General features: G+C 37.2%; 1 protein-coding gene across 4 annotated transcripts in view; it reads left to right on the plus strand.

Moving 5' to 3' along the window:
* LOC123865198 (RNA-binding protein fusilli) overlaps positions 1-27,525 on the plus strand; it is a 99,372-nt gene that overhangs the window by 63,124 nt on the left and 8,723 nt on the right. For 2 of the 4 annotated variants that reach the window (XM_045906069.1, XM_045906068.1), the window contains exons 7-14: positions 13,357-13,467; positions 13,844-13,976; positions 14,288-14,425; positions 14,624-14,839; positions 17,573-17,740; positions 18,369-18,449; positions 18,910-19,026; positions 19,474-19,558. In XM_045906069.1, the coding sequence (XP_045762025.1) occupies positions 13,357-13,467; positions 13,844-13,976; positions 14,288-14,425; positions 14,624-14,839; positions 17,573-17,740; positions 18,369-18,449; positions 18,910-19,026; positions 19,474-19,558 (1,049 nt within the window). Of the gene's footprint in view, positions 1-124; positions 381-13,356; positions 13,468-13,843; positions 13,977-14,287; positions 14,426-14,623; positions 14,840-17,572; positions 17,741-18,368; positions 18,450-18,909; positions 19,027-19,473; positions 20,138-27,525 lie in introns of those variants that run through there. The other 2 variants (XM_045906070.1, XM_045906065.1) reach the window with 2 other exon arrangements.

The raw sequence follows: 27,525 nt of genomic DNA on the forward strand, positions 1-27,525 counted from the left end.
ATAAAACGACTTCGATTCGATTTCACCTAACTATAAATAAAGTTTTAGTGCAAGCAAACACTTATATTTAGGTATGTACTTTTGCGTTATCAGCAAAGAAATTAACCAACTTGCTTTGTACGAGCCATATCAACTCCTGCGCAGCGCTAGGCTACCGCAGGCGTCACAAATGGCATTCTTCGCCTAACCGTCGCGCAGTGCGGACGTCTTTAAAGTAAACCAAAAGATTTTTGACTTAAAAAATTGTTCCCACGACACGTATACTAAAAAATACGCCCTAATGTGTTTCTAAGTTGACGTACGCAAGTGTTTGTTTTGTGATATTCTTTTTGGAACTTGGCATAGCTTTTTATCGGCTGTCGGCAACTTGAGATAATGAGGTGAGTGTTGATAGCTTTAGATAATTACTACGCCTGTACACTGATATAGGCGTTTGAAATGCCTAATGATTTTATAAGTACATAGTAGGTATATAGAAAACATATTATTGTTCCGATGGTCACATATCAAATGTGAGTTTTTGATGGGTTTCAGAATAGCATATTCGTAACATTTTTAGGTGGTTTGTGGTTTCTTTGCGATGTCGTTTCTAAGAATTATGACAGATAAAGAAATAACAATACAGAATAAGCTTTATGGCTAAAATAAGAGAAACTTTTGACCGACTTCCAAAAGTCATTTTGGGACGTATACGGTACTATTTTGTTTGGTTTGCTCTTTGCAACGACCTATGCGGCTATGCATACTTATCAATAAGACCGAGCTTAATATATTTATAAGTATTTAAGAGGAGTTTACTCGTAGCGTGGTTCGACTTGTATGTACTCGTAATGTAAGTCTTTGGGCCCAAGTAACTTTAAAACAACACAATTTTTTTACTAAAACCTGGAACACCACAGACACGAATGTATAAAATTTTATTGAGTTTGATTTGTTAGTATCCAAATGAGAACCAAACTACAAAAGCCTATATGGAAAGCGCTTGAAAGCGCGCTAGGGAAACTTCTCTTAAGCTTATGAAGGTACATTTATTATGCTCTGTGGCTCAATGAAGTAAAAGTTGGTCTAATGCGAGGCTTCTGTCGTGGCTACCGGCTACTCTATACCGGCAAAGCCGTGTAGCCTAGCGATTTAGCGTTCCGGTACGGTGCCATGTAGAAACCGATAAGCAGTATGGATTTTGTAAAACTACCATACCTCTTCCAAGTTAGCCCGCTTCCATCTTAGACTGCATTATCACTTCCCACCAGGTGAGATCGCAGTCAAGGGTTAACTTAAAACGGAATTTAAAAAATCGGTCAAGTGCCAGTCGGACTCATACACGAAGGGTTCCGTACTATCGTACAAGAGATAACACTTTTTGTGTTTTTTATTTTTATGGCGGCCATTTTGATGTTTTTGTTATTTTTTGTTATAGCGGCCATCACATTCTGTAATTACAATTCTTTACCTATTACGATTCACGAGAGACGGACGAACGGACGGACAGACGGACATAGAGGTCTTAGTAATAGGGTCCCGTTGGCATTCTTTGGAGAGGTACGGAACCCTAAAAATGGATCAGCTTCTTCATACAACTAGTTTATACCATCTAAATCAGTGACTTGGTTCAAAAATGCTTAACCATTCTTGTAGAATGTACCTAGATGCTTGTTTTATACACATCGCGCTTGTCTGCAGGCCTGAAGTACTGGGTTTGATATCTGGTTGAATCTTGATCCAGTTCTGGTCCAAACTCTCAGCTTCAGTGTGATAACGCCTTCAAACCAATAAGAGGTCAAGATCTGATTAAATCTGCGTCAATATAACAATCAGTTAACGAAGGATGATGGTAAGAAAATTTTTCTATGATAGAGAAACTAGGTTGGAGTTGACAAGTCTCGAAGCCTCGAGGGCTCGATTTCGGTGAAATAACAGCTACAGTGTGATGATCGCAATCGCTTCTGATTCCGACATTCCCTCGCTATTGGCTACAATGCTTTGTTGCAACAAGAATACCGTAAAATCAGCCAATGAAAATTGCGATTGGAATAATGATTGGTGCAGGTCTCTTCGGAATCGACCTACACATCCACATAGCAGGCATATTTAAAAAAAAAATAGCGAGCAAACGAGCAGGCGGGTCACCTGCAGTTAAGTGATGACCGCCGCCCATGAACATTTCCAGCACCAGAGGTACCTCCGATGCGTTTCCGGCCTTTCCGCCCCTTGAATAACCCCATGTTGTAATCTACTAGGAACATCGCCGAAGGGAGTTGGATCCACAATTTGCAATTTGCAACATGAAAAAAGGATTTAGCACAACGGGCGGTCCTAGTTTTTGAAATTCCAACCTCTAAATTGGCAAAATAGGGGTTTGAAATTTATATAGCCCACGCGGACGAAGTTGCGGGCCCAAGCTAGTCAAAATAATATAAACGTGAAAAGTTAGAACGCCTGAGAAGCGTCGCCGGTTGAAGGAGCGTGTAACCCGAGCCGGGAACAACTCCTAAACTCTTATTACAATACCACGTTTTTGCCTCGTCAAACGTACGACCGTCGACCGAGCGTCGGTTACCTAAAGGACGTTTATACTATCCGACATCACAGTTCACGACACTTTAGTTGATAGCTAAAGAGCGCACTTTGACTTTGCTTAGACTTAAGTTTCAGTTAAAACGAGACAGATTCATGCCAGCGGTATAACGCCGTCTTGTTTTAACAGTGTCATAAGTCTGAGCAAAGTCAAAATACGCTCTAGTATAGATCTCAGGCTTAGGGAATTTGTAAGAAAACGTCGAGGCTTCGATGTCACCGGCATGGGTCAAATGGTTCTACATTTGACGCTAGGTAGCTTATGAATCCCTATTTTTCTTTGATTTCACATCACCCATAGCCTAATATTTGACATATTATCGTCGATTCAGGATCAAACTGAGAGTTCCTTCACTCTAGTTCATTCTGACATAGGTGTCTATTGAAAATCCATACTAATATTATAAATGCAAAAGTGTGTCTGTCTGTCTGTTTATCTGTCTGTCTTCTACGTTTTCACGGCCCAACCGAGAACCGATTTTAATGAAATTTGACTCGGGGTACATCCTGGGGAAGGACAAAGGCTACTTTTTTTTCCGAAAAATCGAAGAGTCCTTATAGGATTAAAAAAAAAAAACAAAATCCACGCGGGCGAAGCCGCGGGCATTCTCTAGTGTTTTCATAAAACTTAAAGCTAGCCTTATCTAATTACTGTACAAATTATGTGTGAGTGGTGCCAAAAATACTGGCTGCATTTTCGCGCTGGACAGCCAGGCTGATCTTTTTCGCGTAAAATAAGCCAGCCCGTCTATCACCAGATGAAGCTAGGTAATCATAGGATTCTGAAAAATTAAACTACCTTTTGGATCATTACAACACAAACTAACAAATATCTCTTAATAATATTAGTGTACCTACTTAGCTAGATATTAATTAAAAGTAAACGTTGAAGTTATCATGTATAATCATCGATAAGTGATAACTGATCACAGATTAAATTCGATTAATAGATTTCTCCCACCAATTAAAATCCGACCCGATCGACACTTATTTACTTACATCAAATCGATTTGCGCTATTTCTCGATATAATAATTCATATAATATGTTTTAAAGATTCGTTATCGATGGTAGATTGGCCTTTGGCTCTCGAGATATGCATGGCGGTTTCCTATGCATTCGATTATAAATCGAAGGTCGACCTACCATTATTTCATTGATCGGTATCCGTCAATCTGGCAAACTTCTACGTTAATCGATCCACGTACGCCGATCGCCAACATCGATCGATGTCAGTCAAATGGTATGTCATGTTGGTAGTTGGTACCATCTTTATCATAAAACTGGCAGCCACGATTCTTAACAAGTTTGACTTATTGGTATTTTTTAGAAAACTTAAAATGTAAACAAGTAGTTTTTACGCTGAATGTGTAAGAGGCGCACTATACGCCGCCTATACGACCTTGAAATCATGATATGAGTGAAAAACCTAACTCCAGACCGTCTAAAGCGCCAGGAAAACGCGTCGCATATGCGTTTCTCTGAGTAGGTTTCTGCGATTTGTTTACCTGCTAAGCAAAATAAGAACAAACGGACTATAGATTTAGGCCGACTAGGCCTGCATAGAGCTTAATAAAATTGAAACATTCGTAGATTTTGTCCTCACTATTCAGTATTTTTTCGAGCAATTAAAGGCCATATCCAAGACGAAGTTATCTTAAATGAGTTATTGTGATTACGCAATATAGGCCTCGACATCACGTTTGTCAAAGTGCACATTACTTTATTAAACACAACTTAACTTAACAATTTATAGAGTGGCTTGTTTTTAATACCCCGTGGGTACGTTTTGATTACCAGGGTTAAAAAGTAGTGCAAGGTATACCGAATTACCGATGATATATAGAAATCTTAGAAAACTAGGCTCCATATATCGACTAATGCGAAGATTGGCGCAGAGCAGATGAATTCAGCAGTCCAATCAGATTATTAATAGAATAGATTTTCGTGAAAAACTGATCACGTCATTTATGGATATTAATTTGATTGGTCTATCTATCATCTCCGCTCCGCCCCGCTTAGGTGGCTACCCGGCCTCAAGTCTTCTTTTGTCTGACTTTGAAGTTTGCTGAACAAAATAAGTACCAAAATTATGCGGAATATAACGTCAACTTGAGACATTTTTATCGTTGCGTATAAATGCGACGCTCAAATGATTTTATAATGTAAACAAATAGACCAAGAGACCACTGCATAATATGTTGATGGTCAGGTACGTAATATTATGTAAAAGCTAATTTTGTAATACCTAATTGGTCGATTATCATCCATTTGAAAAGCTCTAGTGTAAAGAGCCTCGACAGCTCAACGGTTAAAGTAGCGGACTGATCCGAAAGGTCGCCGGTTCTAACCCCACCCGTTGCACTACCGTCGTACCTACTTCTAGCACAAGTTTTACGTTTAGTTGGAGAGGAAAGGGGAAAAAATTCTTTAAAAAAAAAAGGTTTGATGAACTAAGCTATGAAAACAAAGCGATTCTTTTTTGCCCGACTAACTATGCCAATACCAAAAGGAAGGGTTGTGATTTTAGCAGTCTGTGTATTTGCATTTAAATATCTTCCACCGTAGCGTCGAAACTCTTGAGTCGATTTTGATGAATGAGGTGTCAACATATCCATTATTATAGCCCGGCCACATTCTAAATGGACGAAATCTATATTACCGCGGATTTATTGCTATTATATCGAGTGAGATGTCAAATTAAAGAAGAGAAAATTCTTAATACTTACAATTTATCAAAGCACATCAAGTGAGGGAAAAACAATTTTACATTACATATTTCAACGTCTTTTAAGAGAAGTATTCGTTTTGACTTATCTTAAGTTTTTATACACATCTTACATTACGTTAAAAATAATATTACATTTGTAAATAATATTATATTGTTGCACTTGCTTGGTGTCAGTTAAGCTCACTACCAGAATTAGGTTTGTTTACTTGAAAACTTTAAACTTAAGCCTAAACCTAAACTAAAGCTAAACATTATGTCTCATCACTACATAGTATAAAACAAAGTCGCTTCCCTGTCTGTCTGTCCCTATATATGCTTAGATCTTTAAAACTACGTAACGGATTTTGATGCAATTTTTTTTAATAGATAGAGTGATTCAAGAGGAAGGTTTATATGTATAATACATGCATCCTAAATCCACGCGGGCGTAGCTGCGGGCATCAGCTAGTTTAGAATAATATAATAACTATTACGGTGGTCTCTTAGATTGTAAACGTGAAGTAACGCGATGTGTACAGTTTTTTCGTCGAATCGGAAACGTAAGCGAAACGTGCTAAAGGCATTATCGCTATTGAGTAACACGGTGACAAATGAAGACGACTCCTAATGAGTAACTACTCACTATAGAGTTTTGATCTATATAGTACAGTCAATATGCAAGGAATAATTAGATGCCCTCCGAAAAAAGACCTACCGTAATTTGACATAATGTATCGTTAGGGGGGCATGTCAAGAGGTCACAGGAAAAATAAAAAGGTCGTGCTGATTGCTGATTTTGAGAAATTCAAAAATGAATAAAAAAAATTTGAAATGCTTTTTTCTTGGAAACTATTAGTTTTAGGAAAAAGTTTTTTAAATAAAAATGTAGAGGGCATTGCGAACTACATTTTTTGTCATTAGAGTGACGTCATCCGACTTGAAATACAAACAGTAGAGGGCGCTAATGGATCAGAAAAGTGTTTCAACGCTATTTTCGATAGGAAAAAATGATTTTTTTATAATAATGTAAATTGGAAAGTTGTTCGTCACAAAATTAGCTACAACTTTTATTTAAACAAATTTTTTATAAAACTTACTGTTCTCGAGGTACAGGTGAAAAAGTGCAACGTTATTGCATTTAGTTAACTAAATGAAAAAACAAAATTGTCGAATAAATGTGTTTGTTTCAAAAAAAAGAAATAAACGTGATGCAAAACATAGATAAATTCACCTAAGTTCAAATTTTTGTTAAACAAAAGTTCAAATTTTTTGATAAAAAAGTAAGAAAACAATTACTGCTATTTCATTTGAATCAAATCAAGTGTAAATCAAAAATTTATAACACCCCCGACAAGTGAAGGTTACAGTAACTAGAAAAGACCGAAAAGACCTGATAACTTTCAAACGGCTGAACTGATTTTCTTGGACTATTCCGCGCCTACTATCTAAAGTATCTGAGTTTTCCAAAACATCATTTTCAAAAAGATTTTCAAATAAATAATTATGTATTTAGGCAACGTCCATCTTGACAGCTTGACATTTGTCAATTGACATAATATTATGAACCTAACGGTTATCTAACGTTCTTTTCTACAAGAAAACTAGAAAAGAGCTGATAACTCTTAAACGGCTGAACCAATTTTTTTGGATTATAGCTAAGAACACTCTCGATCAAGCCACCTTTCAAACAAAAAAAAGTAAATTAAAATCGGTTCATTCGTTTAGGCGCTACGATGCCACAGACAGATACACAGATACACAGACACACAGATACACAGATACACACGTCAAACTTGTAACACCCCTCTTTTTGGGTCGGGGGTTAAAAAAGATAAAAACTGAATGGCATGAGAACTGTGCAACGGCACGGTACATAATGTACAATTTGTACACTTCGATAAGTTCCAGCTCGAAAACGGTAAGTTTTATAAAAATTTTGTTAAAATAAAAGTTGTAGCTAATTTTGTGACGAACAACTTTCCAATTTACATTATTATAAAAAAAATCATTTTTTCCTATCGAAAATAGCGTTGAAACACTTTTTTGATCCATTAGCGCCCTCTACTTTTTGTATTTCAAGTCGGATGACGTCACTCCAATGACAAAAAATATAGTTCGTAATGCCCTCTACATTTTTATTTAAAAAACTTTTTCCTAAAACCAATAGTTTCCAAGAAAAAAGCATTTCAAATTTTTTTTATTCATTTTTTGAATTTCTCAAAATCAGCAATCAGCGCGACCTTTTTATTTTTCCTGTGACCTCTTGACATGCCCCCCTAACGATTCATTATGTCAAATTGCGGTAGGTCTTTTTTCGGAGGGCAATTTGCAAATTGACTGTACTAATACTTTAGGTATAGGTATGGCATCACACTTAATATTATAAAGGAGAAGGTTTGTATGTGTGTGTGTGTGTGTGTATGTTTGTTACTCCTTCACGCAAAAACTACTGGACGGATTGGGCTGAAATTTAGAATGGAGATAGATTATACTCTGGATTATAGATTATACTCTGGATTAGCACGTAGGCTACTTTTTATCCCGAAAAATCAAAGAGTTCCCACGGGATTTTTAAAAAACTACATCCACGCGAACGAAGTCGCGGGCATCAGCTAATTACTAATAACCCGCCCGGCTTCGCAGGGGTGCAATGTCGTTGCGTAGTTTAAAAGATCTAAGCGTACATACAGAGACAATGCTATGGATGATAGTAATATTATCCATAGCATTATTATAAATGCGAAAGTGTGTCCGTTTATGTTATGTTATGACGAAATGTACCGAGATGCAGCAATCTCTGTACCTTTTGTCAGTGGGCCGTGAACACCTAGCAGACCGACAGACAGACACATTTCCGTATTTATTATATCTATGTACTAGCTGATGCCCGCAGCTTCGCCCACGTGGATCTAGGGTCTGAAATCCCGTGAATGAAGGGGTAACAAACATACACACACACACACAACCACATACAAACTTTCGCCTTTATAATATTAGTGTGATAGTGTGATTAATATGTAATATAATTTTCACTTATTTCCCTTACAAACAACCCCACACGCGTTTTTATACCTGTATACAATCTATAGGTACTAGGTAGGTAGTTCGCAAGTGTGCGTGCCCATTGTTAGAGTCCGATGTTTTGATTTTGGCATCCGTCATCCAGCCGACATTGTCTAATCGAAGTTCAAACACCCGCTGAGGAACACTCAAAAGGTTTATATAATAGTGATTTCGTTAGACAAAGCTGTTTTTATGCAGCATCTACAGTCATGAGTGACGATATGACAAAGTTCAGTCAATACCTAATTAATATCGCGGTACAAATTACTATTAAAGAACGAATCACGAATGAATGTTCCTATTGACCGAATTTCGGCCACGGCGGTCAATCTCAATGGAGACTGGCCAACTGCTAGGAGGTTATAGTACAACTTGTGTGCGCACAGGTGCCTCCTGTTTCTCATTCTCATAGTCCGATGGGTCGGCTATCCGACATGACCGGAGGCTCAAAACCAACGCCTTACGTGTTCTCCGAGGCACGGGGCACAACCCTAACGAGAATTCGCGGTACAATATCACGGTATTGATCAACGACTAACACTGATAGGTACTTAGGTTAAAAAGTTCTTGCGGTACAAGTACTTAATATACTTACTATATATGTACTAGCTATGTCTATCTGTCTGTCTGCTAGCTTTTCACAGCCCAGCAGTCGAACCGATTTTGATGAAATTTAATACAGAGATAGCTTACATCCCGGGGATTTTTTATCGCGTAAAATCAAATAATTGCCACGGGATTATTGTTGGTACAGAGGTACCTAGCTTGGGTCCCGAAAATTGACATTCTTAGACAACTTTTTATCTCTGAAAAGCATGGGATTTTAAAAAACCTAAATCCACAGAGCGACAGGAAACAATTTTATATACTTACTATAATTATCGGCTGTCGCTATCTGTGGGCAGTTCGCGGGTAGCAGTAGGGTTTTAGTGCTTTTTAACTTTATTTTAGTATTCAGATTAATTTATTGTTGTGCTCTCGATCAATGTATGGAATATTATTTTCCTTCCTAGAGATGATACTGCCAATGTCAAATCGATAGCGTATCGTTCAGTATCGTAACTACTGACCCGACCTTTGTACGCACAAAACAAACGCGATTGCCGCAAAATTGATTGATCCGCAGTTTATTTTGAATATAACTTATATAGTATATCAGTAAGTACGATGTTTTTATAACTATTTAAAACTTATCTAAAAAAAATCTAATCTAATTTCGGGTACAAAGGACGCCAACGGGGACCTATCACTAAGCCTCCGCTGTCCGTCTGTCTGTCAGTCTGTTTGTTAGCAGACTGTATCTCATGAACAGACTTGAGCATTTCACACTGTGTGTATTTATTTCTATTGCCGCTATAACATCAAATAATAATAAAAAATTCTGACTGCCTTGCAAATTAAAGTTCTTTCTTGTAAAAGAATAGTTTAATTTGCAAGGCAGTCAGAATCGCACACGAAGGATTCCGACTCGCACTTAACCGATTTTTTAAAACATCTCAACTGTAAATAAAACCTACTGCAAATAACAACAGTTCTAGGTAAAGTCGTTTTGAAACAACCGAGATTACTCGCCGAACAATCGAAAGTAGGTAAGTACTGGCGTGTTGGCATTAAGTTTTACGACATATTCAAATGGACGCAGAGCGTGGCCGTGCGGCAGAGGGCCTTCGCGGAGCTCTGATAAAAGCGACATGTTTCAAATCGTTGACGATTTTCATAGCTACGACTACGACTTACGACTACTGTCCGACCGAACTGGTCACCTTCTGCCAAAAAACCACCTTTGGCATAACCTCCTGCTTTGGCCAAATAGGCCGAAGTTTTGGCCGAAGCCAAAGGTCAAAGCAAGCGCCGAAATTGAATGAACTGCTTTTAAAATTATTTATGACAAGTTCAACAAGACTTTTACTTTTTTCACTTCTAACTTCAATTAAACTGTTATTTCTTAGATTTATTTTTAAAATATTCGGTTTCGGCTTCGGCTAGAAATCGATTCTCGGTCGGACACTAGCTACAACCTATTTTTCTTTACCTGGCCTTAAAGATAAACAAAACGCTTCTCAAAGAAATGCGTAATATACGCGGCGTATACCTAGGACGTTCTTAACGCGAATCCCATTCTGTTGTCAATGTGTTTACGTATATTCAAATCCATTGCTGGACATAGGTCTCTTATACATCGATGCTTGTAGGGGTCTCCACACGCCACAGTCTGTGACTCGTTTGATTTCGCCTGAAATTCCGAATGCGAAAATTTGTTCACCGAACTCATTACACGTCGAAACATTTAAATGTTAGGGGAGAGCCATAATTTTGCATATAGAAATTCTGCATCGGTTTTTGCGCGGAATTACACTAGAATTGCGATTTCTCCCTAGTCTAAGGCGTCTTAACAACATTCAGCTACCGTATTACTCAATTTGATTCAATATACATAAAATACGAAAGCGTATACCGTTGATAAATATGTAATTGATAACTTTGATAACACACAAGGATAAAAAAACAATTTTCTGCGCCGTCGCTAACCGATTACAATGATAAAAGTTGCCTAATCAGGTGTTTCTTTTCGATAAAATTAAATCAGCGACTGTAAAGTGGGTGCATGATTTGATAAATGCTAAATAAATAAATAGTTGCTTAATGATTGTCCACCTGTTGATAAGAATTAGTTAAGCACGTTACATTTTTTGGGTTCCGTAACCCAAGGGACCCTATTACTAAGCCTCTGATGTCCGTCCGTCTGTTTGTCAGCGGGTTGTATTTCATAGACTGTAATAGATAGATACAGTCAGGTCAGACAAGGCTCTTTTGGCACTTAAGTGAGGGCGCAGTTGTAGCTTTTTGCCGACATAGCGATCTATCAACAAGTGCACTTCTCAAGATAGGTAGCGGCTTTAGTTCCGATTTTGGCCACGCGCCAAAAGAGCCTTGTCGGACTGTATAGATCGTTTCAACGTATAGTTCCTATGGCGTTATGTTGGCTCCCCTGTCTGTCCAAGTCATTGGCACCATATTTGCATAAGAAGACGTAGATTTTGTTTTATTTCATTTGATTTTCATGAATGAATGAAATGAACTATACGTTGAAACGATCTATAGTTAAAATTTTCATAGAGTGTGCCGCTATAACAACAAAATAATGTAAGTTTCAAAATGGCCGCCATACCAATTAAAAAAAAGTACATAGTGTCGTAGGACGGTACGGAACCTTTCGTGTGTTCGCACTTCACCGGTTTTATTTATTCTACGTATTATTTATTTCAAAACGGACAAACTACAAACAAACAATCTAAGATAACAAGAAGAAATAAAGTTTTTATCTTTTCTTATCGACCTAAAGTATATTAAAAAAAAAATTAAAGTTCCGCTTGGCTAAGCTTAAGCAAGATCTTTACATATTAAAGTACCTACCTAACCTAACTTTAAGCTAAGAATAAGCACTACAAAGTACAATGACACGGCAAAGTAAGGCGTCCTATGCAAATTCCTTTTTAGGTCCGGGCTGTTCAAAGTACGTGCATTGTTATGCTTGGGTCACCTCAAATTACGTTGAATTACCTAAACTACTCATAAGAGTTTAATTAACCGTTCATTGAGATATAAAAACATCTAACAGAGATGTCTAGATATCTAACAAACAATACATTGAAAAAAAAAAAAATTTACATTCACAAAAAAAAAAACTTTACACTAAAAATGTATAGGTATTTACAAAAAATAAGTATACACCCTATATACGAGTACACTGTCCAAATAGTAATTAATGGGCATAGTGCCCAATACACTGGCGCTATAACGTCGCTGAATGGATAGATAGGTTTAGTTGTACTTAGTGCCAAAAAAACGCGAGCTCCTAGGTCTGGAATCTCTGCATCTATACTAATAAATAAAATTGGAGTGTCTGTCTGTAATTTCGAAATAACTACCTCATATTAAGCTCATATGGTTATTTGAACGATACCATAACTGAATCACACGTTTTTAAAATTTTTGTCTGTCTGTCTGTCTGTCTGTCTGTCTGTCTGTTTGAAAAGGCTAATCTTTGGAACGGCTGAACCGATTTTGACGGGACTTTCACAGGCAAGTAGAGGATTGACCAGGGCGTAAAATAGGCTACTTTTTTAACCGACTTTTAAAAAGGGAGTTGTGTTTTTCTACCTATGTACACCGAAATCTCCGAGATTTCTGAACCGATTTGCGTCATTTCTTTTTTAATCGATAGAGGAACTTTGCGACATTGTTTCATAAAAAATTTGGAGTCCAACTCCTCAATCCTGATGCTGCAGGGGATCTGACCAATCCACGCGGGCGAAGCTGCGGGCATCAGCTAGTTAATAAATATTATTAGGGTTTTAGGCGCCCAACTTTACTACCATTTTCATTCAGTGATGATCACTGAGTTAGTAACTTCCCTGAAGTTATTACCGTCTCCCGTAAAAATTTGCGGCACCAAAGAAAGCTGGCAGTTCAGCGCATGCGACGCGAGCCATTGAATAACCCCACGTTGAAATTTAGTGTGAACAGGAACAGTGGGTTTAGTGCGTTTCATCGAATAGTCTGTCTGTTGGGTGGTCATTGGCACCATATTGGCATGAGAAGACGCAGATTTTGTTTATTTTCATTTGATTTTCATTTTAAATGAAAATGAAATGAAAATAAACAAAATCTGCGTCTTCTTATGCAAATATGGTGCCAATGACTTGGACAGACAGTGGAGCCAACATAACGCCATAGGTAGGTACTATTCGATGAAACGCACTATAGTAGCCGCCGATTCCGATGTTTTTCTCTAAACTCTGCGTCTTTTTCTTTTTAATATTGTTCAAAGGACGGAAAATACATTTTTTTAAAGACTAAAGTGTTTAGTGCACCTAAGGTCACGAGGTTTGAAAGTTCTAAATTAAATTAGTTTTGTGTCCTTTTCTTATTACATTGGTAAAAAAAAGATGCGAAAACAAAAAGTTGCGCTCAGAATTATTTGATTCTCAAATCATATTCTTGTTGCAGCTCAAAAGACGATGAAATAGACGGCAACTGTATAGTGCGAGCGCGAGGCCTACCCTGGCAATCATCAGATCAGGACATCGCCAAATTTTTCCGAGGGCTCAATGTTGCAAAGTAAGTTCCTAGCCATTATAATAAGTTTATTCAGCTTATTTACTTTGCGTTGCAGGCTGTGTCTTTCAAAACACACTTGGAGTAGCGAGTATTTTATATTTCGCGACAGGTCGGACATGGACATTAAGTTATGAGGCGGGGGGACGCTTCGCAAAGTGCCCGGCTATCCCGCGCCGGGTTAGCTCGGGGGTAGTGCGGGTGTGCGAGGTGTCCCCCCGATTGCCATGTTAACCTGTCGCGACCTATACTAAAATACTCTCCACTCGACTAACTAAATACTAATAACAACCGAACTAGCCTTTAGATACATCGGGGTCTCAACTAACTTGTGGTAGAACCTGCATTGAGGTTTCTAATTCGTGTATGTATATTCTAGGGGCGGAGTAGCACTGTGCCTCTCACCCCAGGGCAGACGCAACGGCGAGGCGCTGGTGCGCTTCATCTCACAAGAACACAGAGACATGGCGCTAAAACGACACAAACACCACATCGGCCCGCGGTACATCGAGGTCAGTAGCTACCTTATCTTCGTTGACAAATCAGAGGCCTTCGTCATCGAGAGCCCTCTTTAATTTAATCCAGGTAGTTATATCCTTTGAGCTTTGCCCAGCTCTTAGATGATAGCAAAATACGATATCTTTATTGGATTTAATGTCAATTTATAGTAACAACGAAGGTAGCCCAATTGTCTTAGATCGGACAAGCTTAACTTTAGGTGAGTATCCAATTGCCTATCCGTTCGAAGCTACCATCTGACCATTCTAGTTTTACATGTAGGTTACAATTGCCCTACCCGTTCAAAGATTACCTTTCTTCCCAGGTGTACCGGGCGACGGGCGATGACTTCCTGCAGGTGGCCGGTGGAGCCACCTGCGAAGCGGCAGCTTTCCTCTCTCGTGGAGCTCAGGTCATAGTGCGTATGCGAGGCCTGCCCTATGACGCAACGCCTCAACAAGTGGTAAGTTCGCCAGCTCCTCATTTGGTTTCTGGCTGAAACATACCAGTGTTCGGGTTGTTTTTATTACTAAACTCAAAATAAAACCTTACCGAGCGTTTTAATATTCTTGGACGCTGCCATTTATTAACCAACCGCTTCAGCTCCGGCCGGTGGGCGGGTTGATGATGATGTGGTTCTAAAACACCATTCCATTTCCAGCTGGAATTCTTTTCAACGGGCGACGACCCGGTGAACGTGCTGGACGGTGCAGACGGGGTGCTGTTCGTGCGGCGCGCAGACGGGCGGGCCACCGGCGACGCCTTCGTGCTGTTCGCTAAAGAGGACGACTCGCCCAAGGCGCTGTCTCGACATCGCAAGCTCATTGGATCTAGATATATCGAGCTGTTTAGATCTACTACTGCTGAAGTACAACAGGTTAGTTCTTAGTTTGTAAGTTTCATTTTTGCCCAAGTAATTTATGATCAAACAATTTATATGAAATTTGGTACAGAGGTAGCTTACGTCGCGTCCCGGAAATTAACTTTGGCATCTTTTTATCCCGGAAAAGCAAAGAGTTCCCACGGGATTTTTAAATAAGCCTAAATCCACGCGGACGGAGTCGTTCATCTGGTAAAGTATAAATATCAGCCAAAGCGACCAATGTCCAGTTGTGGACGTCTATAGGTTTGGAACGATAACGAAAAAAATGTTCGTATGAAAATGTGAAATCACACATTTTGATCACTCAGATTGAAACATAAATATTTAGGGCGCATAAATTACTCACCTTGAAGATTCGAATCAGAATTTAATTAATTTATGTAGATATCAAGTCATGATTACTTTGCAAAAGATAAATCAAAATTAAGTAGGTAGGTATGTGTACCTACTTATTTCAGTGAGGTCAAACTTCAGAGTATCTTGCAATTATATATTACTAGAGGATGCCCGCGACTTCGTCCGCGTGGATTTAGGTTTTTAAAGATCCCGTGGGAACTGTTTGATTTTCTGGGATAAAAGTTGCCTATGTTAATTACAGGGACGCAAGCTACCTCGGTACCTACCAAATTTTATACAAATCGGTTAAACGGATGGATCTTTAGGAATCCCGTGGGAACTCTTTGCTTTTCCGGGATATAAGCTAACTCTATACCAAATTTCATCAGAATAGGTTAAACTGTTGGGCCGTGAAAAGGTAGCAGACAGACAGACACACTTTCGCATTTATAATATTAGTATCGATGGATGGATGATGCCCGCGGCTTTGCCCGCGTGGATTTAGGTTTTAAAAGTCCCGTGGGAACTTTTGATTGGGATCAGGTGAATTATATCCCATGAAGAGAAATTGTTAACCATGTTACCAGGGTTAAACGGCCCAAGCGCTGCTGTTACCTGCAACAATCAGGATCAGGAGTAGGCCTAGTAGAACAACAATTAATTCCTATTTCCTGCATCCATGATGGCAGGTTGCAGATAGATTGATTTTCTTATAACGTTAGCGCTGCAGCCACGAAGTTAAATCACAGTCAAGTCAAGGGCCAACTTCTAGATAGAGAAAAGCTAGGGTCTTGTTGATGAGTTTTTTTGTTTTTTTTTTTGTTTTTTTTTTTTCGTAAAAAAAATAGGTTGAGTAACTTTGGATTTTATCAGTTTGGTACCTAGGTAAGTAATTTTTTGGAAATTATAGACGTTTAAAAATGGTGTACGCACTATATTTCATGTCTATAATATTCAATGTAAACCTCATTTTATAAACAAACCTATACCTATTTATTCTTATTCACGTACAAATTATAGGAGTTAAGTTAAACAATGAAACTGGAGTTGTTTACGGTAATTTGTTTGCGTTTTATGTGCAGCCTGCCCTTGGAGGTCATGGTAAGATATATCTCTACTCAAATCATACAGCTATCTAGTACCTCATGTTATACTTACTCCAGTTATATTTAGGTTTACCGGCTGGTTTTTAGGGTTTCGTACTTCAAAAGGAAAAACGGAACCCTTATAGGATCACTCTGTTGCTGTCCGTCCTAGAATCATGAAATTTGGCATCTGCCAAAGGCAAGTCTAGCACAAGTAAAGGAAAAGTTTCGAAAACTGTGAATTTGCGGTTACATCACAAAAAAAAATAACTAAGTATAAAATGGGTTTCAATTTTCAAAGTAAAATAACTATACCAAGTGGGGTATCATATGAAAAGGCTTTACGTGTACATGCTAAAACAGATTTTTATTTATTTTTATGCATAAAATTTTTGATTTACCGTGCGAAATGTCGAAAAAATACCCGAGTACGGAACTCTCGGTGCGCGAGTCTGACTCGCACTAGGCCGGTCTTTTTTTTGAAATATACTTGGCATTGTGGCGCCTTGAGCCCCAGAAAATCATGGTCCGCTACTTAGTGAGATTGTGGTCAAATGCATTTAGCCGTACATTAAATATGCTTTTAATTTTATATTGGCAATGGTTTGTACCTACAACAGGGATCTAAATTCTAAGCCAACATAAATGCTTGCGTAGGTTATCATATTTCACAATTCAAGAGTACAACATAAACAGTTTTAAATTGTTATTTATTGTTCAAATATGTCAGAATTACTTACTGCAAGCGTTTTACTGTGAAACATTTGTTGAGATTGCATTATTACTTATGTAAATCGTTGGATTTTATTGTAAAACATTGATGACATATTATTATTATTCAAGTTTTGAGGTGATACATTTTTCAAATTTTCATTTTAGGTATATTTCGATTTCTGGTAGACTTTTAATAATTGTAATTATTGGATTTGATAGATATCTTTACCACCTGCTTCTTTCTACATATCTACCCTTGTACAATCTTGACAGTAACAGGTGTTTGCTGGCCTTTCGGATTAAAAAAAAATACAATTAACAATTTGCGTGCTTATTGGCGTGCGTATTATACAATTTTAAAATGTTACGAGATCAAGAACGGACTATTCTAGCTAGATTTTAGATCTGTGTTAAGGATAACCAGTCCTCTCAAAATTTGTTGATCTGCTCCTTGAATAACCTCATGTTGAAATATAGTGGGAACACTGCCGAGGGAAGTTGGTTCCACAGTTTGCATGTGCCTGGAGAAAAGGTCTGGCACAACGGGCGGTCGAAGTACATCAGACTTTTATATTTTCATTCGTATTCGTAGGTGCTAAACCGGTCATTAGAGACGCGCACGAGTCAAGCCAGCACGCCCTCGACGGCCAGCGCGCCCGCTGAGAGCCTGCTGCCAGTGGCGTTGGTGCCGCAACACGTCATCACCTCTGGAACCGCCAAGGACTGCGTGCGACTCCGAGGACTGCCCTACGAGGCGCAGGTGACAAAATTGACATGCTCTTACACCTACACAAGTATGCATTGAGGAGGCCTATATTTGGAGAAAGCCTTGAATTGTCACCCTAAAGGTGCCCACGCACTTGAACTGAACTGCGCGTCGCGGCAGCGCGCTGCACAATATTCTCTCCAGCCGCGACGCGCGGCAGTGCCGCTCTAATGCGATATGCTCCATACAAAATGATAGAAATAATATTTTGCCGAACTGTGTCGCAGTCTGCAGTGCAGCGCAGCGCAGCTCAGGTGCGTTGGCACCTTAATCCTTGTTCACGGAGTCGAGCTTATAGTCAGGTTGCAGATAAGACTGTGGCCACACGATGCGTTGCGGCGCCGCACCGCTGTGGATTTAAGTTTGAGTTTTGGGTGCCGTGTGGCACTGTCCTGCCGCACCGGCATCGCTCAAACGCCGCACCGCCAACGTAACGCATCGTGTGACTTTAAACGGACATAAGGCACGTTTACATTGCGACCAAAATGTCAGGCTCATCTGACACTCGTTTGGTGTGGACGTCGTGTCTTTGGTGCTCCTTTTGTACTTGTTTTTGATTTTACATTAACCTGGCTATTCGAAGGTAGTTCTAACTTCTAATATACCAAATTATTATTTCTAGGTGGAGCACATACTGACTTTCCTGGACGAATTTGCACAAAACATCGTCATGCAAGGAGTTCACATGGTGTATAATTCTCAGGTAAGTTAGTTCTTAATAATATGTTTGTATATCTAGTATTTTATCTGTTAAACTGTAATTTGGTCAGAGATATACAATCACACAGCTTGCTTTATACGGGACTGGAAAAAGGAGTGTAATCTTTTTAACGTTCATGTATACTAGTTTCCTTATTCCACCATAACTATAAATGCCTGAACAGACTTGGATGTATGGGGTATCTTAGAATTAACATCGCCCCGAGTGATTTTAGCTATAACGCCATTTTCAAATGCGAATAATTTTTCCTTTTTAGTTCATTTTGGGCAGGACAGTCGTGTATTTAATTTTTTTTATCACGACTTATTGTAAACGTGATTCTACAAATGCATATCATAATATATTTAGTAGGCATACATTGTATTTACCTATCAACCTCCTCTTTTTCAAAGTAATTTTCAAAGTTAAGGGGGTTTGGACGATTTGCTCTGTTTTTCTGTAGGGTCACCCTAGCGGAGAAGCGTTTATCCAGATGAACAGTGAAACTAGTGCGTTCCTGTGCGCGCAGCAGAAACACCACCGCTACATGACCTTCGGCAAGAAGCAGCGATATATCGAGGTAACTGATGATTTTCTTTGTTTTTATTTTATTTGACTAACCAACAACTTTTATTCATACAAATAATTACGTTTAAAAAAAATTAATACATTTTTTTTTTGTATTGTGTATACAACTTTAAAGTATACGATTTTCTATACTGTATAAAATGAGCCATCTACATATTTAACTGTCGCTTATACAGTTTAGGGACATCTAAGCCCAAATTCTGTATTCTATTCTGTATACTCTAGGAATGTTCATTATGACGTGCAGAAAATACTTGTACCTACTTGTAACACTAGTTTCCACGTACCCACGTAGTCCTTATGCCTCGCGGTGCCAAGAAAGCGTGGCGAGGCCCATTGAAAAAGGACTCTAAAGGATATTACTACCACTAAAGGAATATCATGGGTCTTGTGATGCTTCAAAATATATAGATATAGAGGGGGTGCGCCGTACTTCCAGGTGTTCCAGTGCTCCGGCGACGACATGAACCTGGTGCTGACCGGCGGCGTCACCCCCGCGACGTCGCCCAAGGTGCTCTCCCCCGGTACGTTGCTGTCCCCCCCGCCGCCCGCGCCCCGCCTGCTCGCGCAGCACATCGCGCACCAAAACCTGCTCGCGCGCCAACACGAGAACCTGCTCCTCTCCCTGCGCCAGCCGCTGCTGCTGCCGTCCCTGCCGCACTACGTGCGCGCGCCCTCCCCCGCCTACCCCGTGCAGATGCTGCCAACCAAACGATCGTACGACCGCGCGTTCGCCCAGACCGAAGCGCCGCCCGCGAAGCGCCCTTTCGTACCCCAGCAAATGTCCCCCGCTCTGTCTCTCCCCGTATTCTCATACGGCACGTCTGCCCCGATATTTTCATATGCGAACAACAGCCCCATGCTGTCCACCTATAGTACGCTGCCCCCGTCTCTGTCCGCGACGCTACCCGCGGGTTACGGCACGGCGCTCTCTGCCGCTCTGCCCGCGTCTATCACCTCGCCGTTCCCCGGATCGCTAGCTATGTCTATGTTCCCCACTTACCCGTATTATCCTGGGGTATAAACATGTGTACTTAAGCAGCTACATATTCGCTAAGACCGAACCTAGTTACGTGGCAGTAGATTTATGCTTTTAAAACCACGTTCGTTCATTTAACATGGAATTATCGGTACCTACGTATTTCTGTATCTACCTTCACATCATCTACTTGTATTTGCGAATACCTTACCTTATCAACCTGGGGTAGAACAAAACGTACTTACTTAATTTGTAGGTTTTCGTTCATGATACATAGGTGGGTAGGTACATGAAGTTTTTATGTGAGTCTTGATATGTGATCTTCCCTAATGTCAGACTAATCTGGATATTACATACTTTTTATATTTTAAAGAACGGCCGGGGTAAGTCTCGGTTTCAATATTTTGTAAGGGACCAGGGGTCATGATGACCCTGTCATTTATATTCTTAGTCTAGTTTACATTATATAAACTAAATAAAAAGCATACTTGGATCGCCTAGCCTACAACATAATATGAACTTAATAAGTAGTACCTGAGTATTTTTTTAAAATTTGATTCGTAGGGTATAAATCCTCAAAAAGACTTATCCGATAATAATTCAGTAGAAAATCGATATTGATTTGGGCGATCGAAATAACAGGGTAACAGAATGACAATAAGCTCAAATTAATGAAAAGATCAATGCGTTTAAAGTAAGCAGTAAGTATAAAAATAAAACTATATTTTTACAAAATAATTTTTAATTTTAAACAATTTTAAAAAATGTTCATCAGTTTGATAAATCAATTATGGCAGTTATATTATACAGCTTATTAGCAACTATTTAGACTTAATTTTACCATAAAATCACTTTTTTTTTTTTGTTGAATTTATACTGACTTTAAAGATTGTTGAATTTTAATTAGGTAGATGTTTTGTATTTTAACAGGCGTAATTAAATCAATCCTATCTGTAATCTGGCTATCAAGATAAGTTACAATTAGTTGTCAAAATGTTATTTGTCAAAAATTGTATGGTCTTTTTTGACAAATAGCAATGTTGCCAAGTAAATAACTTATCAACAGATTACAGATAGATTAATTATTATTATTAATTTCGACGTAAGCGAACCTGAGGTTGTTAATGAAGTTTAGGATTAGGTATTTCTTTAGATTGTTTTTTTATTTGTGTATTTTGCTATTTCGCGTGATTGATGAAGTTGTGATTTTTGAATTTAGACATTCCATTTGCAAAGTTATCTTTTGCCAATTTTTTTCAAGGCTGATTCAAAGTCTGAGGAAAATATGTTTAGAAACTTCTTATTACTTTCGAATGGATTATTAGGTACTTAACGCGTTTGATTTGGAGTTTTTTTTTGTCAATGCACTCTTTGTGATTAGTTTACACTTTTGTTTTTTTTAATCTTTATACATATTAGGTTAGTGATTATGGCAACTCGTTTGTTGATGCACTGTTTTGGTGTTATGAATTTATATTGTAGGTTTAAGTGCCTTTAGCAGACTTAAATTAATTTTATACATTTTTTTTTGGTTGGCAGTTTCGTCCATGGTATGTCGAACTCCAATTTTTCCTTCCTTTTACCCCCGATCGCTGAAAGGCTTCTTAAAATTTAAGCGCGCCTTGACTTGTGGATTTTGGAGTAGGGTGTCTGTCGCGTAGTGACGCCGCGATAGAGCGGCAGATTAATGTACTATGCAATAGTATGGAACAAATTCGAGCGCAGCGACACTGACGCGGCGTCTAATGTCGATGTGCTCGAATGGCTTTTCCGACATTTTCGTCGCGGTGTCATTGACGCCACAGACGCTCGATTCGAAAGTTAAATTTTAGGTGTGCTTAAATATATTAAGTTGCGTTTAAGTAATCGTTCAGTACCATAGACATAAGAAAATTTTATCTATGGTCAGTACACTCCAAATTCATTCCAAATTAACCGCCTTACTGTTAAAATATACACTTACACTTAGAAAATATATATCATTGTTTACCTCACACCACATAATTTAGTCATATTGGTATATTTGATATCTTTTACTAAATATACGTAGTATGTAGTGCATTTTATTATGATAATAAGTACAAAAAAAACTTTAAATAAATTAAAATGTATCCTTTTTCAAAAGCTCTATGTAGAACAGTGTGGCATAATAATATATTTGCATTAATTAATAACATCTTGAGACCATTTATTTCTTTTCTAAATTCATTAAGTGCTTTTAAAGTTTAAAGAAAATATTTTAAACTTTAATAAGCCTTACATATTGGTACTTAAGTATTATTAATCATAATAATTATTATTATGTTTGAAAATGTACTACATACATCTTGTATTTTTATTGGGTACTTATCTATTCTTTTTTAAACGTTGTCTCCATTTGTTTCCATTGTCTATGGTGTTGCCATTGTCTCAAAACACATCTAGGTTTATGGGGGCTTATGTCACAATATGTGGTGTAATGAGTACTTAATACAGGAGGTATGTTATCATTTTTTAGTCATCGAAATAATTTTGGCAGCTAACTAGTTATAAAATAACTAATAATATTATGAATGAAAACGCCGAAGTTAGATTTTAATTATGGTAAAAATATGTTGTGTTAATTCGTAATTTTAATTTTATCAGCCACTTATTTTTGTTATTGAGACATTCGGTAGCTTACTAAAAATCATAAATCTGAGATTTTCCAGAAAAAAAATACTTCTCCTGAATTTACCTATTACTCCTATAAAGCTAGGCGCGCATATTCTTAATTTAACGGTAACTAATATTCCATTCGGTTTTAATTTTTGATACAAATAAAACACTCACATCACTTTAAAAAGTTATGTACGTAACAATTTATTTTTATCATTTTTCGATCATTCTTTCTGTTTTCAACGACCATTTTTGAGCTACCGATGTGTCAATGGCTTTGTGTTGTAATGGCGGTATATCCGAACGGGTTGTGTAATGGAAAATGGCGCATGAGTTTTGGGAAAGTCGGTAAGTGTCGCACTTTATGAATAATAATAACTATACGTGTTGTCAAATAGAGTTAGCATGGTAAGCTGGAAAAAGGTTGCATGTTTCTCGGAAGGTTTATACCTATAGTATATATATATTTTTTAATTTTCTTTTTTTTAGTGTTCATTCGACGTTTTCCAGAGCACAGCGTGAGCGAATATATACGCCCGAATACGCTTCTTAACATTTAAGCACCCCTTCCATTTCTACGATCATGTTCATCATTTTTCCTAAACAACAAACGTCAATAGGAGTGCTCGAATATTAAATGGCGTTTCGTATGCAGTCCTTCTTTGTATTAGTATTGAATAGAAAATGTAAACTGCTTCGTAATGGTAGACTGGGTACTTACCAAATTTTTACATTCGTTTTTGTTAACATACTCGTAAATGAATTAATATTATACCTACACATTCACCAATAAAAAAATATTACTAAAATTATTGATAAACATAATTTCTTATTTGTTTTCAGATTTGTACTTTTTCTATTTATACTTTTTATTACAATAATGTCGATATATCTTCAACAATGGAAAAGGATACGTTTTGAGTACAATAGGTACGATTTACGCGCCGCTTTAAATTTATTTAATAAAGCTTAATGTCTTCTAATAAGTAATATTTAAATACACGCACTCGGTTGTAACCCGAAATTCGCGAAAGAGGTTTTCTTCGCGAGCTCGGCGCGCATTACGTTTTTTCAATATCGGCTATGATTGATATTTTAAATGGTCTTATGTGAGAAATGCAATAAACAATTATTATTATTCATCGTTAAAATAACTCATTATTCAGAAGTTAGTATATTATTTCGAACGATCGAATTTGATTTTTCAAAATTTCTTTTGATTCTTGAACATTCTAAAATTGTCGAACTTTCGAATAGTCTGCTGCTCTTACGCGGGTTTTGGGTTTACTGTATTTAATGAAGTACTTAATATACATAATATATAATATGGTGCTAAGGTCCTCCAGTCACTAACATATTATACACAGCTTTCTTTTCTCTCTATCAAGCCTTCTCTCGCTTCACATTTCTATGTGACCTTATTGGTCTGCGATATTTCAATCGTTTGCTTTTTAATCTTTAACTTTTTAATCCAACTTTGTTTTACGCAAGGTCTAGAAGCTTTGCCATCCTTTTCACAATATTCTACGCAAAAAAGGATGGCACTGCTTAGGAATAGTCTTTCAATTATTTCGTTTAGAATTGGTTTAGAACCGAATTAGCACTATACCTTCTAAATAGATGAGACTAAAAAACGACAGTTATCATTTTTGCCACAGATATTAAATCCATACATATTATTATTTAAAAAAATATAAGTCCGTTTATCCTTGTTGAGTTGAAACTTTGTACAGTTTGTTGTAGACACTTGCGTGATGGCTTCTGGCATAGAATATTATAGTACCATCAACGTACAAATAGATGCATACAAGTAACTTTGTAACCCATGCCGAGTATCGTAAGTTAATTACCTATATAATATTATTGATCGATGATTTCATTTTAATATTAATTTATTTAAAAAAAAAAAAACGATTGCAATATCTTTATGTGTAGTGACTGGGGGAGGTGGTGTGAGGGAATGAAATCATTTTGTAATAGTGAAGCTTATTTTAACATATTTTGTCGACTTTCCAACTTTGATCTTTGTGTGGTCATCCAGGTTAAATGGTGTTAAAATATTTAAATCACTTTACACTGCACCAATAACGCTAACTTTTTTCTATTTTCTTATTCTATACGAATTAAGAGAATTTAAAGAAAATCTTGACGCTGATTCACAATGATATTCAAATCGTAACCACACGCAAAACTCATTTTGGGACTTCTTTGACTTTATTGAACTATCGACTATATCGACAGATCTCCACACAAGAAATGTTTACTGCCACAATTAATAATTCAGTCTGTCTGTAAACTGTCGATAAGTTACTTAGCACCGTTGTTATTTGTCAAAAAATGTAGGATCTTTTTTAAACGAATAACAACGTTGCCAGAAATCTTAACGATAAACTACAGAGAGAATGATCATTCATTAATTTCGACCGTAACTCTTCGCTCACATTCCTGCAAATTCAGTTCGAGTGAGTTACGATTTCGATATCTGTTTGTAAAATTAATTACATTTCTTTCCACAAGCTTTATTACGTTAGCGTTGTTGATCATTTATTTCAAAACATGGGTCATTTTTATGAAATAAAAGTGAGGTCAAACCTTATACATAAGATAACATATAGTTAATAGATATAAGTTATATTGATTCTGAAACGTGAAAATGGAAAATCAACTCGTTAGTTCAGGGCCTATTCGCTATGGCTTTAAAATCGCAACACACCTTGTAACTGCCACTTGTGACGTCACACTTGGCAGGTTTTGTAAGAACTGTCAAATTTGACATATCTTTTATAAAGAGATGGAAAATTTGACAAATCTTGTATGAAGAGATGTCAAATTTGACAAATCTTACATTCGGTTTCGCACAGTGTATTCAGCGCATAGTAACGATTTTAATGTCATTTAGAAACAGGGCTCCTATGAGCTAACATTATGTTAGTTGGCTAATTTTAGTTTATTGCGTATTTTTTAATAAATCGATAATTTTTCGTGTTAGAATCTTGATTATTGCGAGTTTCTCTGCTATGTGGGTGATTGTGCTATTTTAATTATATCTCTATTGCCTGTTTTGTATCAAAATGTATCCACTTGTGAAGGGAGGGGTGTGATAATACACTAACACATGCCCTTAATTTGAACAGCCTCTGCTATTTTCATTCACTAATAGTTATTATAAAGTCAAAACAACATTATAAAGTTGCGAGTGAAGTTAGCAGAAACTGTCAATATTATTTTACTTATTTGCATTGGGCTGAGGTAAGTAAACGTAACATTCAAATTGTACCTATGCGTGTAATGTATTGTTAACGCCTGATTTGACACATTTTCATAAAAAACTGTCAACATTGACGTTAAAAATAGCTGTTTTATGTAAGTTACGATTTGAATGGCGAACAAGGGCCCTTGTCTGTGGTTTAGTCGATATTTTGTTTTACTAACTTTGTCACGTCCTTTTCTATAATCATGGAATGCACATTACTTAAATTATACTTATTTGTATTTTTTTTATTTTATTAATTGCACTATTTAATTAAGTAGGACCTAAAATAGATAATTTTTTAAAAGTATGGCTGAATATAGTATTCAATATGAATGAAAAAATACATAAGGACAGTGTAGATATGGTATTTTTTAGGTTTTTTAAAGATAGCTAACAATGAACTCATATTATTGAAAAATTAATAAGGTCAGTAAATACTTACTCAGTAGGTTACATTATACACTTTTACACGAACAAAACATAACTTTTCTTCACAAGATAACAACACAAATAGCACAATCATCTATCTGTCCCCCCTCCACCCACCGCCTAACATAGCTTTAGTTCTGTATTTCTAGATAATCCTGAAATATTTAAAACCATGGAGCATATGGGGGTAACACTACAAGTAATTTTTAAATTATTTTGTTGTAGTGGTAAAAGCACCTAGCTTAAAAAAAACATACTATTAAACTTAAAAGTAGAGCTTTCGACATAGGTATTTTTTTAAACTTTAAAGCCTAAATTATTTACATGGTACTGTTTTCGATATTTCGATAGTCAACGGAAAATGGGACGTTATGGTTTTTTTATACAGCGAAAAAATTTCACAAGTTTATCAGTGCTTAATGTGTTTTAAATAAGGTTAATATAAACAACAATAAAATCCCATTTTCCAAATCCATAAAAGAAATTTCAATTCATACAAATACCTATGTCGTGAGCTTTGCTGCGGTTTCAAAATAGTCAAACATATTATGCTTCCTAAATTGCATGGATGCTCCGGTGACAGAAATAAATCTACAAAACCTTGTAAAATGGGACAACTCGGAGCTTCAGTGTGTGTAGAAAAACCAGTTATTGTGCTTCCTTAGTGAGGATTAATAGGAAAAATCATGGGTTTAAGGTGATGCCCTATTAGATTGTATCACAGACTTGATAGAAAAAGCTAGACAAGACGCGCGGAAAAACAAAATCATAACACATTGGCTTCATATTTTTTGAGACATTCAAATCATATCTCACTCTTCTGTTCATTGTTGACAGTTCTTGTAAAAATATATGTCGTCATTTTTTTATGAACAGTAATTGTGAAAGACAGTTCTTGCTTTGGTTCTTGTATGAAGTGTTGACAAATGTAGTTTTCTAATGCGTAATTGACTTCTTTTAATGGGAATGGAAGCCGATCATTTTACACCGAACATGTATCTACCTATCATTTTGTGATAGCCCATTCTACACCGAACATGCGTATCATTGTGACAGCCCGTTTCTTGTCTATCTTTTTCGTAAGGTCTGTGTATTAGACTGAATGTTACACAAGGTTTTCATCATAGTAACAGATGGCGTAAGTAACGGTTATCATTGTTCTGGGATTCACATAAAAATGCTCCTTTCCTATT

The sequence above is a fragment of the Maniola jurtina genome, chromosome 5 (assembly GCF_905333055.1).
Source record: "Maniola jurtina chromosome 5, ilManJurt1.1, whole genome shotgun sequence".
NCBI lineage: Eukaryota > Metazoa > Arthropoda > Insecta > Lepidoptera > Nymphalidae > Maniola > Maniola jurtina.